The sequence below is a fragment of the Peromyscus leucopus genome, chromosome 4 (genome assembly GCF_004664715.2).
Source record: "Peromyscus leucopus breed LL Stock chromosome 4, UCI_PerLeu_2.1, whole genome shotgun sequence".
Lineage (NCBI taxonomy): Eukaryota > Metazoa > Chordata > Mammalia > Rodentia > Cricetidae > Peromyscus > Peromyscus leucopus.
Window position 1 is genome coordinate 37,647,749 of NC_051066.1, and position 18,145 is coordinate 37,665,893.

Here is an 18,145-nt window from a genome sequence, read left to right on the forward strand (position 1 = left end):
ATAATTTTATGGTTGGGGCTCACCACAACATGAGGAACTGTATTAAAGGGTCGCAGCATTAGGAAGGTTGAGAACCATTGTTCTGTTTCACCTAAGCTGAATAATTGAAAAATCCTCCCTTATTAAAGCATAGGGATAAAAAAAAAATCTTCCATGGTGGTTGTGGTCAGGTGAAAAATTCTAGTTTTATGTCCCCTGGTAAGTTATCCCATTGGTATATACTAAACACTGACAAATTCATAACCAACAGCTTCTAACTGGGCGTATACTCTGTGCTAAAGATTTGATTGGACAAGAAGGTGTGACAGTATGACAGACCTCCCATGCAGAGAATATGGAGTCAGCCCAGGTAATAGCAGGAGCAGAGCCACCTCCCTCCGGAAAGGATCTAGAGACAATCTCGCTCGTCACTGAATCTACCTATTCCTGGCCTCTGTTCCAGAAAAGATGGAAGACCATTAGGAGGGTTTACCCTGTTCTTCCCAGTGGGTCAAACTGCAGCAAGCCTAATTTCCTTCACCAGTTTTCAGTCTGACCTTTGGCTGTAGTATGTGGTGGGTCATGGAAACAGAGTCGATCACAGTTCCAGTCCTGAGCGCATCAGGCAACACAGATACAGAATTCAGTCGCACAAGGTTACTGAATTTATCCGCTAGCGTGGGAGGCGGGCGACGAATTACTACCAGCACTGGTGATGATACAGCATGCTGAGTCTGCGATGCAGGGCGGGAGTTTCTAGACAAAATAGGGATTTGGGAAGCTTTCAAGAGGAAGTGATGCTTGAGCTGACTTTGGAAGCTAAGAGGAGTCAGAAGAAGGGAGCTGTGCACATGTCAGAGAGAGAACAACAGCAGATGATGGAAATGTGCACAGTAACCTTAGGAGTTCCACAGGGCGGCACCGGTAGTGCAGATGGCTGGGGCAAAGGGAAGATGAGAAAGTCCCGGGAATGTCAGAAGTGAGACAACGAGGAGCCACACGGGGAAAGACAGAACGTTTCCCCAGAAGGTTACAAAATTTTATGAAGGCAGTGACCTGAACAGATAGGTATGTGTGTAGACACACCCTAACTCCATAGAGAGGTCAAGCAAGAGGCAGGAAAGGCAGTTGCAAGGTCTTACAAGAGCAGAGGCCTGACCCATGGCAGCATCCTTGAGATCAGAGATGAAAGGATAAGCAATGTAAGCCAGAATGCTCAGAGTCGGGCATGACTGGTCACAGTACAGCATGAAGAAAGAGAGATGGAATCCTCGCCAGGCCGACTGGCTGGAAAGCCAGCTGGTGGCATGGCTCCATGGCTTGGAGTGGAAGCTGGCTCATGGTTACTGCCGGACTCCAATACCTGGCATGCAGAGGAGATCACTTGTTGAATGACTGAATGGTCCTGAAGCAGAAGAGGAAATGTAGCTTTGGATGGGTTGGACAGTGAGTCTCCATGGCCCTGCTGAGTTTGGGAGAAAAAGGACTGCTGGATATCTTAGAAGGCAGTTGAAAATATAGAGAGGAGCCTGGAGAAAGGGGCTTGGGATCTGTCAGGGAAAGGCTTCAGGTGAGGCGGTTGTGAATCAGGCCATCTGGGGCAAGCAGGCAGAGCATAGGAAGCTCTGGAGAGCATCAGCCTGTAGAACATGGACAGAGGAAAGGCTCCTCACAGGAGAGCCCGAGAGGAGGAGGGCAATGGGAGAATAATGTTCCTGCAGAAGCCCAGGATAGACTCGGATTGCAGGCAGAGGGGCCTGGGCACACTGATGGATAAAGGTAGTTAGAAGGGAGTTGCGTTCATTTCCGAGACAGAAAACAATGGGAGGTGGTGGAAATATGCACAGTAACCATAGTGGTTTCACAGGGCAGGGCCAGTGGTACAGGTGGTTGTGGCATTCAAGAGTCCCTTCTGGATCAGGCCACAGATGGCTTATGAAACAGTCTAAAATGGTAAATTTTGTGTCTCAGGTAAGTCTCCTTCTCTTTTTTGAGTGCTTGCCATGGATACTAAAACAAGCATTTGGAAACAAATAGTATTTATTTACAAATGCATAACGGATACCATCCTTTATGGTGGCACACATACAGATATCTTGTACCAGAAAATTTTGCTCTTTGAGCAAAACTTGCAATTACCTAGGTCAGTCTATGCCCATGTTTACAGTGGTGCCTGGCCCGTAACTGAGCTCCACAAGGACTGGTCAGTAGAAATGTTCCTAAAAGTTAACCAGGAGGAAGAACTTGCAGGCAAAATTAGTCATCAGTACTAAAAGAACTATACTTTCATTAAAAACAAAGTAAAAGTAAATAAATGGCGGATGCTTCCACTTATAGAAGATGCTGGCGGGTTTACTATGAGACGGAAGACTGGCTTCTCCCTTGCAGACTAGGTTCTAGTAGTTACTTTTCTGGCTTTGTCCCTGGGTCTTAAGAGACTGACAACAGAAGAGTCCTTCATATACTGCTCCAAACCACAGTGGATTCAAAGTTGGGTTCTGAATGTTCCTGGGATGTGTGTGTGTATTCTCTGTGTATGTGATAAACACATGTTTTCTATATATATGTTATTCCATATGGTATAATATTTAAATGGCACACTTTTCAGATGAAAGATAGATCTAAGTTTACTTGGACCCATGACATTAAGACTCAATCCATCTGCATTTCATAGCCTACGTAATTATAATTGAGTCAAGGACTTCAAAACTAAGGATAGTAAATGATTTGGGGAAAAACCAAGAATTAATTCTTATGGTTAAGTGATCTTGAAAACTCTAATATCTTTTTTTCCTTCCTCAGGAAAGGGGAAACACCTATGAAAGGGAAGAAAAAAGCTCTGGATTGTAATTTATTCCGAAAATTAACATGGTGCCTAACTGTGCATTTCCAGATGCCCTGAGACTGTCTAGTACATCTCTGCATACAAGAGTTCCTTGGTAGTTTAGAAAACCCTTCCTGGAACATTAAAAAAAAGGACCATCACAGCAAAGCCATAAAATGTGCCTGCCTTTCAGAACCTAGAAACCCTCTGTTCTGCTGGCCTTCCAGGACCATCAACGAGGTCACCGAAGGTGCTGAATGATCATCGGCAGTAACTGTTCACGCCACCATAGCACCACCTTCATATTGGTCTCATGGATAAGCAAGATGATAACCCAAGATCTAAGAAAAAAATTACCTTTTCAGAGGGATAGATCTTTCTGGAATGCCACTGGAAAATAATGCTAAGTGCATAATCACAGGAAGTTTCTCCTCTAATGCCATTTGCCTGACATAGCTCCCAGTCTCTTAGAATCAAAACAGACTAATGGAATTTGGGCAAGGATAAACACGATCAATGGAGCCTTCTCTCTCTGAGTGCTTCGAGATGGATGAAAGACACCGTATGACAAAGGACGTCGTGATAAAAGCTTTTCAGAAAAGCAGCAGGCTGTCAAGTCAATCACGGATCGAGTAAGTGAGAGCCATGCAAGTTGTGAGTGGTGTATCTGGTGACTTTGGGCAATCACAGCTGGGTCAACAGCATCTGTACACAGGGAAGTGCAGTCTCCATCCCTGTGCTATGCACAGTCCGGGAACACACGAAGGCTACTCCACCAGTCCTGGCTGGATTTGAATACTTGTATCTACTGCTTAGAGGAGAAAGCAGTAAAGGGTGAAGGAACTTGGCAATGGAGGAGGTTTCTGAGTCCAGCTGAAGAATTCTTGTTTTCTAAATAGAATTTCTTGCCATTCCCGCACCTGATTTGATGAGTGTCATTATCGTCTGACCTATCTATACAGTGTATAGGCTGAGTACACTCTTTATTTTAGTGTGTTCCCGATGCCCTGAATTATCATCATCATCATCATCATCATCATCATCATCATCATCATCATTTTTTTAAAGAAAGGAACAGGGGTGGGGGCACTATGCTGTAGAGCACATGCCAGCAATTCCTGGGTGTTAGATCTTTTAACCCAGGACTTAGGGACTGGAATATTGGGAGGGTTACTATCCCCTGCTGTGGGATGGTCTGTATGTCAAATTGCTCTGATTGGTCAATAAATAAAACACTGATTGGCCAGTGGCCAGGCAGGAAGTAGGTGGGACAAGGAGAGAGGAGAGTTCTGGGAAGCAGAAGGCTGAGGAGAGAAACTGCCATGACAAGCCGCATGTGAAGACGCCGGTAAGCCACAAACCACGTGGCAAGGTATAGAATTTATGGAAATGGATTAATTTAAGCTATAAGAACAGTTAGCAAGAAGTCTGCCATGGCCATACAGTTTGTAAGCAATATAAGTTTCTGTGTTTACTTGGTTGGGTCTGAGTGGCTGTGGGACTGGCGGGTGACAGAGATTTGTCCTAACTGTGGGCAAGGCAGGAAAACTCTAGCTACAATACCCATTAGATTAGATTAGATTATGTTATACTTGAGACTTTCAGAAAGTATTTTCAAGTGTTCAGAACATGCACTTTACTAGGAAGGCAGTGTGAGCATCTGCCAATGTATTCTTCCTGGAGTGTGAGGATGGCTTTGGCATTGACTAGCTTCTTGTCACCTACAGGCTGTGTCCCGCCTAAACCCAGTAAAAAACACTGATGTGGGTTTGTACAGACACACATACCATGTTCATCCCATACACACCACACACACACACACACACACACACACACTCACACACGCGTGCACACATGTACACACATGTGTGAACACAGTGTAATCAGAAAGTGACCCTTTGAATGAAGTGGGGAAGGGACATAGCTCTCCTCAGGGGTAAATGCTTTCATAGCATTTGGAATTCTTTGAGGCTTCCTCTCTTCCTCCCTTCCTTCTTCTTTCCTTCCTTCCTTCCTTCCTTCCTTCCTTCCTTCCTTCCTTCCTTCCTTCAGTCTTCCTCCCTTCCTCCCCTCCCTTCTTCCTTCCTTTCTTCTTTCTTGAAAATACGTTTCTCTCTTTCTTTTCACTTCCTTCTGTGTTTTTTGGTTTGTTTGTTTTATTTATTTTATTTGTCTCATGACTTGCAGCTTCTGATCTTCCCACCTCAACCTCCTGAGCACCGAGAAAATTAATCTTATGTGGGTTTCTGACACTATGGTTTGGAAATATCACTTGCCTAGTTTTCTGTAAAGACGATGTTGTTCCATTTTGTTGAGATGTTTGCTTACATCCTGGGATAGCAGGGTGTCTAAGCTTAGTCAAGAGCCAGTTAAGGCTTCAAATAAAAACTGTGTCAACATGGTTGTAACTCCTGTCAGAGTAGGTTATGATTAAATACGTGTATCAGAATAATTTTGAATTGTGTTTGATGTAGCACAGCCTTTTCCCTCTTTTTAAAAGATTTATTTTCAACTGTTTATTTTTGTAATTTGTACGTATGCCTGTGCACACAAGTACAGGTGCCTGCGTAGGCCAGAGGGATCTGATTCTCTGGAGTTAGAGGCAGTTGTGAGTCACCTGATGTGAGTGCTGGGAATTGAGCTGAGGTCCTCTGAGTGTGCTGTTAACCACTGAGCATTCTCTCTGGCCCCTAAAACTTCACTTTTGGTATTTCTATTTACATGTATGTGTCTGTATCAGTGAATGCCACATGTGTGCAGGTGTCCATGGAGGCCAGAAAAGGGCATCAGAGCCCATGGAATGGATGGTTAACATCCATCCATCAAGAGCGCTGGGAACCACACTCAGGTCTCCTGAAGAATAGGATGTACTCTTAACCACAAAGCCATCTTTCCAGCATCCAGAGTAGATTCCTTTTGTTGTTTGCTCATTTGTTTTGAGAGAGAGAGAGAGAGAGAGAGAGAGAGAGAGAGAGAGAGAGAGAGGAGTCAGGAGTCACATTGTGTAGTCTTGGCTAGTCTGAAATTCACTATGTAGACCAAGCTAGACTTGAACTCACAAAGATCTGGCTACCTCTGCCTCCAAGTGCTGGTATACTAAAGGTATGTGCCACTACACCTCGATTCTGTAGCATATTCTTAGAGAACATTGTGTTTATATCTACAAAAGATATAAAAATATAGATATTTACATTTTAAACTTTTCTTGAAATTTTCAAGAAATTCCAAGCTATTTTCTATGTTCATTCTTTCCATAGACTTTCTCACGTGCGTCCTTGCCTAGCTTTACTTGGCCAGCCCCTAATCTTGTACCTTTGGTAAGTATTCGGGGCTAGGTACGATATAATCAACTGTAATCCCAGTGTTCAGGAGCCTGAGACAGGAGGACTGTGAATCTAAGGATGGAGGAAGTGGGGAGAGAGAGAGGGAGGGGAGAGAGGGAAGGAGGGAGGGAGGGAGGGAGGGAGGGAGGGAGGGAGGGAGGGAGGGAGGGACAGAGGTATATAATAAGTGAAGGCACTTCTGTGCCTTCTCCTGGGTTCTGTTCTTTTGGCAGTCTCTGTTACCTTCTTCTTTTTTTTTTTTTTTTTTCCAAAGTAAAATACATAAGAATAGGGTAAGACCCAGCAACTTAGCCTAGAAAAGTCTGACAGGCAATGGAATTCAGATCACAGGCAGTTTTGTGGAACCTCGGTGGTACCTAGAAAGGCGACATCTCCAACTTTTATCTACTTAACCTTAAGAAATAGTAATATTTACATATAATGTAAATATAGGTTCAATCGACAGAGATCTGACCCCAAAGGAATGTTAGACTCAACAACGAACGAACGGAAGTGATAATGCAGTTAGGCCAAGTCTAGTGATTCACCCCCTGAAGCCATCAGCAAATATTTATTGAGCAGCTACTAAGCCCAGGCATGCAAGGAAGGAATGAAAGATGGCAAGGCCCCAGACAGCTGCGATGTAAGAGGCGCGGAGCCACAGCCTACCTCCACAGAGCAGGCCTTTGTGTCGCAGACAGGAGAAGTTGTCACATTGGCAGTAAGGTCCGTAGATGCTCCCGTAGGGGGACAAGTGGCAGACGCATTGCCCACAGTAGCAGTCACCCCTTCCGCTGCACGAGGGGTGCCCCGGGGACTCCCTGCAGGAATCTGCGCTCACTATGTCCTCGCCACACTCACAGTGAGGACCCATGTGGCCGGGGTTGCAGACACATACCCCACACTGGAAGGAGCCGTTCCCATGGTAGCACTTGGAACTGTTGGCTTCTATTTCTCCCTGGCAGGCGCAGTCACATTCTGCACTGACGAGTATTTCCAGGGTGTCCCCCAGCCCCACAGGCTTTATGGTAAGGGTTCTGCTTTTCTCGCAGTTGGATATGCTCACAGTCACGTTGAAGGATGCCTGGAAAAGAAAACGCTGCTTATCTGCTTCCTCCACCCAGCCACCTGTGGGATTTGAGACAGGGCTGGCAGAGACTGGCTCTGCCCAAAACATTTAGTAAGAGATGGTTGAAATTTTTGCGAGAAGTCCAGCTTCGGGAAGCCGAGCTAGCTTCTGACCCATCTGAATGTTATGTCTAAAGATCCACTGGGTATCTACTTACTGTATCCCCAACTTTCATGTGGGAGCATTTCTTTTGGTGTGGGAAGAGGACGCCATTGTTACAGATAGCTGTAAAAGACAGGCTGAGTCCTTCTGTGTCTCCTAATACCTCCAGTTCGACCTCAGACCGCAGTTCCTGTAGTGTAGACAAGAAAAGGTTAAATGAAGTTCGAAGCAAAACTAAGTCCAGCCAGAAGGAGAAACCGAATCGTGCTCATTAAATCACAGAAGAAAGAATTAGGGAAGTGATTGAGTGAGTAGAACTCCTGCTCTGTAAGTGTGAGGGCCTGAGTTCAGATCTCAGAACCCACGTGAAGAGGGACTCGGGACTGTAAGCCTGCAATCTGGAGTCTGGGAGGAGATGATAGCCAGAGACACGAGAAACCTTGGAAGCTTAATGGCATTTGTAGCAATGAGAGATTCTGTGTCCAACAAAGTGAAAGGTGAAAGCAACATCCACATGCATGCTGGGGCACATGTGAGTGTGCACATGCACTTACACACAATACATGCACAAGAACAGAATGAATGACTATAAATTAATAAAACTAAATTGGATATAAAATTCATCATTTCATTAAACAAGCAAGAATGTGATATATATGTGATATAGATTCAAATATATGTTTTATATATATACATATATATATGTATTTCAGACATCATCAGTGTTGAGATACACTATCCTATGGCAATTAAGCTGTGACAATATATCTGAAGGCAGTCTTGCACAGCATATGACAGACAGGAGTCAATTATTGCCTGAAAGTTGTTTCATCCATTCTGGAGGGTTCAGCAAATTCTCCTGATCGGGGTTGCATGGCTTGGTATCCAAAAGATGATTATTTTGCTTCTGTGCCAGCAGTAAAATATAACAATGGCATCCTTTACTTATAGTCATCTCTGTTTCTTAGTTTTCATAGAGCTGCCCATGCTGCTTTGTGAGGAGAGCAGAATTGCATCCATCCCCAAACTATGAACATTTGCTCCATTGATACCAAATTTACACCCCACTGCTTGGCTGGGCACATTTCTGCATACGTAACAACTTTTCATCTCAGTGTTGAATCATAGTTCAAAAAAATTTAAGCATATTTTACAACAGCAACCACACTTAGCACTTAAAGTAACAAATATGCATGTAATTGCTTGGAAGAGCAATAATCTCAATTGTGGATGAAGACTATACCGTGATTGCCACCTGGTATATGGTAAAGACTTCACTAATTACAAATGATCTAATTTGTTTTCTTGCCATGCTGCGGCTCAAACACAGGCCCTATGCCTGCCACCCCGGCACTTACTACTAAGTTATGCCCCCCAGTACTCTAAATTCTAGAGGTGTTCAAGTGCGGTGTGTGTGAGAAGTGTACCTTAATATTATTTGGGGGAATTATCATGCCTTGAATGTCAAGTCAGATCTTGGATAAGACTGGATATCTGTTCTGCAAGGTTCTCATCTTGCCTTTTCTATTCCTTGCTTACTTAGAACATATGTAAGGAGACAAAAACAAGCTATCAAATAATAAAAACACTTACCATATTATGAGTTGAGTTATATTTCAATTCATCCAAAAGGTTTTGAGTTTATACCTAGTTCATTGTTGGCATTATATTTTATTATATATATATATATATATATTCATTATATATCATTATATTTCTATCTATCTATCTATCTATCTATCTATCTATCTATCTATCATCTATCTATCTACCTATCTATGATACTAGGGGTTGAATGTGCTAGGCAAGCACTCTACCAGTGAGATATATCCCTTCTCTCATTTTTGGCAATTGAAAAACACATTTGGCTTCAATTTTTTTTCTAAAGTATAATTTTGCCAACTTCACAGAAAGGTAAGTCTACTTCTTTCAAAATCTGGTATGTGTGTGCAGTAGTGCACATTGGTACAAGTGTGAGTGGAAGCCACAGGACAACTCAGGTGTTGTTCCTCAGAGACCATCCACCTTGTCCTCTGAGTCTCAGTCTCTCATTGGCCTCATACTCTTCAGGTTGGCCAGGCTGGCTGGCCAGCAACCTCCAGGGATCTGTCTGTCTCTGCCTTCACAATAATGGAAAGCTCCATTCCAGCATTTCTGTGTGGGTTCTGGGGCTCCAACACAAATGCTCATGCTTGCAAGGTAAGCACTTTATTGAAGGAGCGACCAGCCGAGCCCTCCAAAGTGTACTTACACCAAAACCTCGAAGATTTAAGGGAGAAGTAGCTGGGGAGAGCGGCAGAGTGAGTCAGAAGTTATGGAAGAAAAGAGGATGTGTGAGCCGGTGACAATAATAAGGACTAGTGGGCGGCATTGTCAAACCTAAATGAGGAGAATCTCAGCGTTGAAATAATTGAGTACTAGCGTGCAAATTTGACTGGGAAAATGATTAACGTGTATTTCCCAAGGAAAGAATAGAAATGCTAATTTGTATTTCTTATCATTCCACTCATTAATTTTTTTAAGCATCGCCTACGAGGCTAGGCAAAGGACACAAATGAATTCCTTCCTAGAGGTTAAATTCCAGTCAAAGAGCCGACCCAGAGACCATTGATGCTTCAGTTGCCTTTAGTATATAATAAGGGAAGGAAGGACGTTAGTGAGTGGGTGAGCGAGTACACAACCAGTTTGAAGATTTATTTATTTATTTTTTTGTATATCAAGATGGCATTTAAAAATACTTAGCTAATGTTTGTAGCCACAATTTGCTTCTACCTTGCTAGAAGTTAATCAGAAGCGCTTTGCTTTCTCTCAATATATTCTTTCTTTATATAATGAAGAAAATATTCGGTCTATAGGGTCCTCTATTTGAAAGTCTTTTTCGAATACACTTAAGAATAACAGAGTAAAAAATAATTATTTTAGACAAGGGTCATAATCTTTTGCACACGTCACCTCACAGATCATATAGCTCCAACAAGAACTCCAGAACAATGTAACTCAGCAGAGTGATACCTGCTTCTCGGTATTTTCTTTTATCTACATGAGTGCTTGGCCTGTGTGTATGCCTGTGTACCATGTGTGTGTCTGGTGCCAGTGGGGGCCAGAAAAGGGCATCAGAGCCCCCTGGACCTGGAGTTACAGATGGCTGTGAGATGCCATGTGGGTTTTGGGAATCAAACCCAGATCCTATGCAAGAGTAGCCCCAAGTAATACTAACCCCAGAGCCATCTCTTCCAGCCTAAAGCCTTGGTATTTTCCAGGCAATAAACAACGAGCCAAGATTCCATTCAAATGTGTAATGACTTGATCTTAGCTACCTTGTAAATTGTGTGAGCAATTTGGGAATGCAAAGTGAGACATTCCCCAGAACAGAGCGAGTAGGGGTGTGGAGGGGTTGGCTGATGGGATGGGTAAACATTTTTGACAATCTACTGTTTCCTCGTTTGCCTAATTTCTTTGAAGTGGTTAGCAGTCAACACTTTTGAGAGTATAAAGTTAAGGAAAATGGAATGCGTTATAAGCCAGTGAAGGATTTCTTTGTGATTCTATTTGATTCTACACATTAGAACTTTAATTAGTGCACGAGAATGGGGAGGGGTGTTTCTCTGTGTTTTGTTGACAGTTCTTCCTGTCTGGAAGAATTTTAAGGATGAGCTGACATGGTGATTAATTTTTTATGAGTGCTAGGAAAACTGCAATATCTGAGCATTGCTAGGGGAAAATCCCCAACATTGGACAGTTTTAGTGGCCAGAACTGGTTCCATTCTCTGAAAAAAATGAAGTCTTTGTGAAGGGCCAGCATGCTTTTCTCCTTGTTGCACAAATTTCAAAATTGGTGAGGTGATGTCAAAATCACATGGGAGGTAATTTTCTTTTCAAAACACGTTTCTTTCCTTCCTCTGAATGTCTACAGGATGTCTGAAAGCAGTCTGAGTAGGAGTAGCTTTTTAAAAAGCTTCTCGGGTGACTCTGGTCTGTTAGTCAATCAAGGCACACTGGCTTCATATATACCCAGTATTAGAGTATACTATTACATATGGGTCATGAATGTGCAATTTTCAAACATCAAAAATATGGAGAGTTTAATTCATTCATTATTAGATAAGTATTCTTTGAAGAAAGACTAGAGCTTTACTGATTTCTAAAAGTTTTTTTTTTTTTTTTTCCCCGAGACAGGGTTTCTCTGTGTAGTTTTGGTGTCTGCCCTGGATTTCACTCTGTAGACCAGGCTGGCCTCGAACTCACAGAGATCCACCTGGCTGTGCTTCCCCAGTTCTGGGATTAAAGGTGTGCGCCACTGCCCCTAGCGCTTTACTGATTTCTAAATGTTTTTGTTTTTAATGCCTGTCCAAATTGGAGTATCATCATCATCATTATTATTATTATTATTGTTAATTTTTTTGGTCAAGAAAGAAAAATGATACTTAGGTCCAAAATAAAAATAGCAGTGGCAACTGGCCACGCAGTGTTGACCAACTGAGTTAGGCGATGGGAACAGAGAGAACACAGCAACCTTATCTATGTGCCTTTGTTGAGGGGGGGAATTCTGTCCTCAGTATGGCATCACAGGTCAACTCAAAAAAAATCTGTCTTACTTTCTTTCCCTGTTTCTGGGATAAAATACTGTGACAAAACACCCGAAGGGAGGAATGCTTTGTTTTAGCTCAGGGTGCCAGGCTCCTGGAGCTTGCAGGAGCGACCATGCGGCCTGCGGCCTGTGGCACTCGGAGGAGAGCTGGTCTCACTTTGCTCCTCACGGGGCGATGGACTCCGACCTGGACTGTGAGCCCAAACCAAGCCTTTCTCTCTTAAGCTCTCTTCTCAGGGTGTTTTATCAGTGCAAGGGGGACAGAAACTTAGACAGGGCCTTCCGCTCCTCTGGAAATGCCGACTAGGGAACTTGATACACCGAGTGCTTGGTACACTTTTGGTATTTTGGTTTGTGGTCAGGCCTTGTAGTTTTGTTTGTGTTTGATCTTTTCTCTTTGAACCTGTGGAGTTGGTTCACCACATAACTGTTGCTCACTGGCAATTTATGCTGATTTTTTTTCAGCAGAGAGGAGTTCAATCATGCCTCCGAGTCCTTTCAGTTGTATTCAAGTTTTGCTGGAGGCCACACGTCTGCGGGGCATCATTCTGAACCAGCCTCAGTTGGGGGTCAGGACCTTGATATTTCTACCTGCTGCTCATTTTGGAAGATGAGTGAGTGAAATAAATAAAAATCTATATTTTAGCTGCATGAATGCAGAGGGATTTTCTCTGGATGAGCAATCCTTCTACGAACAAATGAAAGTGTGTTTCGCTACCTACATCTTAGCGCCTAGATGCCAATGGGATGCTGAAAGGGAAGCCTACTGCTTGCAAAGTGAAATAGCATACTTCATAAGCAGAGATGATCAGCTGGAGAATGTTTCCGGAGTCTTTCTGAAGCAGTCCCACGGTCGCCCCAGGAATGAGTTTTGCATAATTCTGTGAACAACAACAACAACAACAGAATGAGGAATGAGTCAGTTTTGATTGTTCATAGTAACAGAAATGCCCAGTACAGAGTTCAGTTTGCTGTCTGTGATCCCTCTATTTAACTCGCCCCGGGAAAGCAGACTTCCAGCGGATCTAAGCCGCCAATGGGGAAGTCCAGGGACTAGGTTTGTCATACTCCACAGCAGTGATTTGTATCGTATCAGTCAAGTCTCAGGTCCTAATAAGATGTATACAACATCCTTTGTCCCGAAGTTTTGGGAAGGCCTCCACGAATGTCTCTTTCTTCCCCCATTGTTGCAGAAACCAAATTTCAGTGCACATAAGGGCAAGGACGGAAGCAGGCTGCTTCAAGTCATTAGGTCTAGAGCTTTTAATGAGCAATCAGCTAGTAGAGAAAGAAAGTGAGCTCTTGCATGCTAGTTATTAACTCCCCACTTCTACCTGTAATGAACAACCCCGAAGGGAGTCAGGATAGTCCTAGAGTGGGTTGGGATTGCTCCTCCCTGCAGCCTGATTGCTTAGAACCGATCCTAATCAGTCTGCATTCTCCACTTACACTGACTCTCCTGAGATGTCCTTTCCACCTGGGGAGGACTTCCACTATGGGTTCATCAACAGTCTAGGCATGGAGTGTGGCCAGGAGATAAGGTGTTGTTGGGAGTAAGTTTTCTAGCCAGCTGACTATTCGCCTCTTTTAAGTTTTACGTTGCAAAACTTTATTTTCAAATGTAAAGTGTGTGTGTGTGTGTGTGTGTGTGTGTGTGTGTGTGACTGACTGACTACAGGTCAATGTTGAGTGCCTTCCTCTATTGTTCCCCATCTTAGTTATCTATTGCCTTGGTGTGTGAGCTCATTTGCACATGTCTGTAGCAGGTGTATGGGATTGTGTGTGTGGAGGCTTGTGGTTGATGTCAGGCATCTTTCTCAATCATTATCCACCTTATACACAGAGTCAGGCTCTCTCATTGAACCCAGAGGTTGTCGGTTGGCTAGTTTGGATACCCAGCATGATTCAGTAACTCCCTGTCTCTGCATGGATTAAAAGCAAGCTTTTAATGTTCACCCAGCTTTTCTGTGGACTCTGGGCATCTGAACCCCGATCTTTGTGAGCCATCTCCCAATCCTTTTCACTTGATTTGTTGAGACAGGTTTTGTCATTGGAACTTGAGCTCACCAGTTGGGCTGTGCTGGTTAACTAGCAAGCTCCAGGGAATCTTCTACCTTTGCTTCCCCTGTGCTGCACTTACAGGTACCTGCTGCTGCTCATAGCCCTTGTTTGTTTGTGGGTTTGGGGGATCTGAATCCAGCTTCTCATGCTTACAGACCCAGCCCTTAACTGACGGAGCCATCTCCATAACCTCAGATGGGAAGTCTTCTGAAGTACCTGCTGTTTGTCCTGGCCTTCTCAAATAGACTCTCAAGAATACACTGGAGTTGTTTTTGTTTAAAGAAAGAAAGTTATACTTTCAATATTAACTACAATTCTACAACCATCAAACTCTTCCACATTCTACAGAGAAGTCAGTCATGGTAGAAGACATCTGGAATGTTGTGACTCTGGGGAGGCCAAGGTGGGAGTTTTGTGAATTTGAGGTCAGCTTGACCTACACGGCACGTTTCTGGACAGGTTGGTACAGAGATAGCAAGACAGTTCCAAACAGAATAAAACAAAAATTAAGGAAAGAAAAGTAAAAGTAGGAAACAAATGGAGGAAAGAATGAAGGGAAAGAAAGACACACAATCACTGTCACACCGAGGGATCATAGCTGTACTGCTCTCGATCCTGGTAGCTGCGTTAAAGCAGTTTCTACCTTCTCCTTATTAATTCCTCAGTTTCACCCAGACACTCATTTAAATCTGGACTCAGTGTGTATTAAGTAGCTATCCGGTGCTAGACTCTAACAAGAGGAGACACCTGTCAGCTGTGGTTTCCTACATTTCTGTATCATGAAATCAGATGATGGAGTGAAAATTCTGTGTAGAAAAGCATAAACAAACATCAGGTTATACATTTAGGGTATCTCCTATTGGAAAGAAGAGGAAACGTTGGCATCCTGTCTGTGTTGGATTGCTTTATGCCAACTTGGTGCAAGCTAAAGTCATCCTCGAGGAGGGAACCTCAATTAAGAAGATGCCTCCAGAAGAGTGGGCTGTTGGCAAGCCTGAAGGTCATTTTCCCAATCAGTGATTGATGGATGAGGGCCCAGCTCATTGTGAGTGGTGCCCACCCCTGGCTGGTGATCCTGGGTTCTATAAGAAAGCAGGCTGAGCAAGCCATGAGGAACAAGCCAGTAAGTAGCATTCCTCCATGGTCTCTGCATCAGTTTCTACCTCCAGGCTCCTGCCCTGTTGAAGTTCCTGTCTTGACTTCCATCAGTGATGGACTTGGCAAGCCTAATAAACCCTTTCCTCCCAAGTTGCTTTTGGTCATGGTGATTCATCATAGCAATAATAACCCTGACTGGGCCACTATCTTATTCCAAAGATGATTGAAGTGGTTTAGGAAATGCACAAAACTCAATTAGAATAATTATCATTAATTCCAATAGTGACTATAAGAAGTCAGGCCCAAGGGAGAGAAGCAGGGAGCTGTGAAGAGTTCAAAGTCAGAGCACAAAGGAACCTGTCAGAGGTGCGCACCGGGGAAACCCTAGCCGGCTCCACCTCGAGAACGGAAACAACGGGCTTCAGTTCTGAGTGTGGATTTTGTAACATTCCACTTACTCTCATGTCCATGTTCAAAGTGGCTGGAACTGGAGTTCCCCGGCATGTCACCTGTTGCCACTTTGACGCTGTATCTTAGTCCTGAGGGGACCCGAGGGCAGCCATGGCAGGTGGCACTCCTCATCTTACTCCCCCTTCCATTTCCCAGAGTAAGGGGGAGCTTGGAAAAAACAGAGGACAGTCCTGCTCCGCTGACTTACCTCTTCAAATAAACACATGTCACAAAGGGCCCTGACACATGAGGCTGTGGTTACTAGTCAATACCTAAACAGGAACGTGAATTCCACTCACGTGGAGCCAGAATGTGTGGAAATTTGCCTGATCCCGGAAGAGCAAGCGGTGGTGGAAACCTTTGCTCCTCACAAAAAAAGGTTTTACCCATTTGAAAAGGAATTTCAAGGGTCTTAGCTGGGCATGGAACTGCCTGCCACTCTTGAAGGACTCCCTAGTATCCTCGAGGATGAGCTGTTATATTTTTGCAAGCACCAGTTCAAGTGGCTCTGAATTTGGGGTTAATTCTTGGCTAATGACGCTGATCCCGTCTGCTTCCTAATGCCTAATTAGGATCCTGCATGTGGTATGACATTTGGCATTTGGCTATTAGGACAAGTGGTTAACGTTAATCGCACTTGCTGATTGCCACTAGAGCCAGGGTACAAAGGAGCTGGCAGCCAGTCGCAGTAGCCAGTGATGACACCGGCAATTATAGAGAGGAAAACTATCAATTATTTTTTGAATGCTGATTTTTTTTTTTCCTCCCAAACTATTTCAAATAATTAACCAAAAACATGACAACTTGGCTTAGCGGTCTAACACTGTGAAAAATTATACTTTCAATCTTTACAGTCTTATGATTACCACGAGTATATACTTTCCTTCATTAAAACCTTAAATTGTTGTGATTAAACATGTTGAAAGTTAGAAAAAGCGCCGCTTTTCACGCGTGCTGATGAATTTACAGCACTATGACTCAGACAGATGACTCTGACTCCTGGCCTTAGCAGCACTCAAGGTCGTAAAGATGATGGCACACGAGCTGCTTAGAAATGCAAAGTCCCACGCGTGGGCATGAACTCTCTATTATCCTTCTGCAGATTACCCTAATGACAGATTTTCTTGGATCCCCTTCTATACCTCCCAGGAGTTCCGGAGTTGCCTGCTCTTTCCGATCACCTGGGTTTTCTTATTTATTTGTCCCCTCTACTTCTGTCCCCACCACCACCACAAAAACAAACAAACAAAAAAACCAACCCCCGGGCTCCCCCCCCCCTCTCCCGCTCAGTAGAAAGGGAGGCAGGCATCAGAGGACACAGTGCCCAAATGGACACCTATACTCTGACCTTCTCTTCAGAGAGCAACTCCACACTCAGTGGTGCTTAATGCCTGCCTGTCAGACCCATTTTAGGTATGCACACTTGCTTGGGCAAAGAGCAGAGGAATGTCTGATCACACCCATGTCATCTGTGGATTGATGGCGGTGGCGGCGAGTGGCTTTCTCCTCTGACAGACTCTGGCTGAGGACCTTGAGCATTCTTGTGCTTTGGGAGGGCTCTTAGCATTCTGCCTTGCTAGGGACAGCTCCCGGCAGGATGTCCATTCCCACTCTGGCGCACTTCCTCTTGAACTCGCAAGAGTACCACTGAGTGTGGTGTTTAGGGCTTCTGCTCTCTTTCTGGTCATCTTGATTAGCTCTCTGCCCTGAATGGTGGTGACTCAAGTCTGGATCTTTTTTTCCCTTTTGGTTTTTCGACACAGGCCTTCTCTGTGTAGCCCTGGCTTCAAGCCTGGATCTTCACAGCCTCCTCATCACCTCCAAGCTCACTGACAATCATTTTCTGGCGATCACACTACTCATGCCTCTTGTTAGATGGTGGAAATCGGAAGTCAGCTTTCCATGTGCCAACTGGAAGCTTTCATAAACAATTTACCAAACACAACGCTTCGAACAGCCACGACTTGCCTCCCTTTGGGCTCTGCATTTGCTCGCCCCTTTCCATGCAGACTTTCTAAGTTGTCACCGATACCAGGACTTTAGTTCACGCTCAACTCTGTTTTCATCATGTTCCTAACCTACTTCAGTGTTTCTGATCCTCAAACATACCTGTTCAATATAATTTACTGAAATGCATTTACCAGAATGTCAGTTCATGTCTCATCTGCTCACAAATATTTCATCTAATCTTACACAGATTTTTCTTACTTCCTTATCTGTTTTTACCCACTTTTTCTCATTAGTGTTCTACCCCATCCATATCTTTCTCTCTATAATACACATACATAGCAGATACACACTAAGTATACAAGTCAATGGGTATTTAAAAGTAAGCAAGTAGAACTACCATGATTATCTTGAGAGCAAATATAACCAGCCTCTAGGGCCCTCCCTTACAGTGCTGCCAATCATGACCACACCCTTCAAAAGCATAACAACAATTTTGAATTTTGTCACTAAAGAATCTAGAAGAGAGATATTTGTATTAATTACTTTTCTAAAGCTGTGATGAAACACCATGACCGAGGCATCTTCTAGAAGGAAGAGTTCATTTGGGCTTAAGGTTCCAGAGACACAAGAGTTCATCATCA

At 43.8% G+C, this 18,145-nt stretch overlaps 1 protein-coding gene across 8 annotated transcripts in view; it reads right to left on the reverse strand.

The window, feature by feature from the left end:
• The window catches only part of Itgb6 (integrin subunit beta 6), a 128,293-nt gene that overhangs the window by 22,008 nt on the left and 88,140 nt on the right, over positions 1–18,145 (reverse strand). For all 8 annotated transcript variants that reach the window (XM_037204820.1, XM_028868196.2, XM_037204821.1 and 5 more), the window contains 3 exons: positions 12,737–12,826; positions 7,413–7,547; positions 6,796–7,210 (listed from right to left, as the gene is read on the reverse strand). In XM_037204820.1, the coding sequence (XP_037060715.1) occupies positions 6,796–7,210; positions 7,413–7,547; positions 12,737–12,826 (640 nt within the window). The remainder of the gene's footprint in view (positions 1–6,795; positions 7,211–7,412; positions 7,548–12,736; positions 12,827–18,145) is intronic.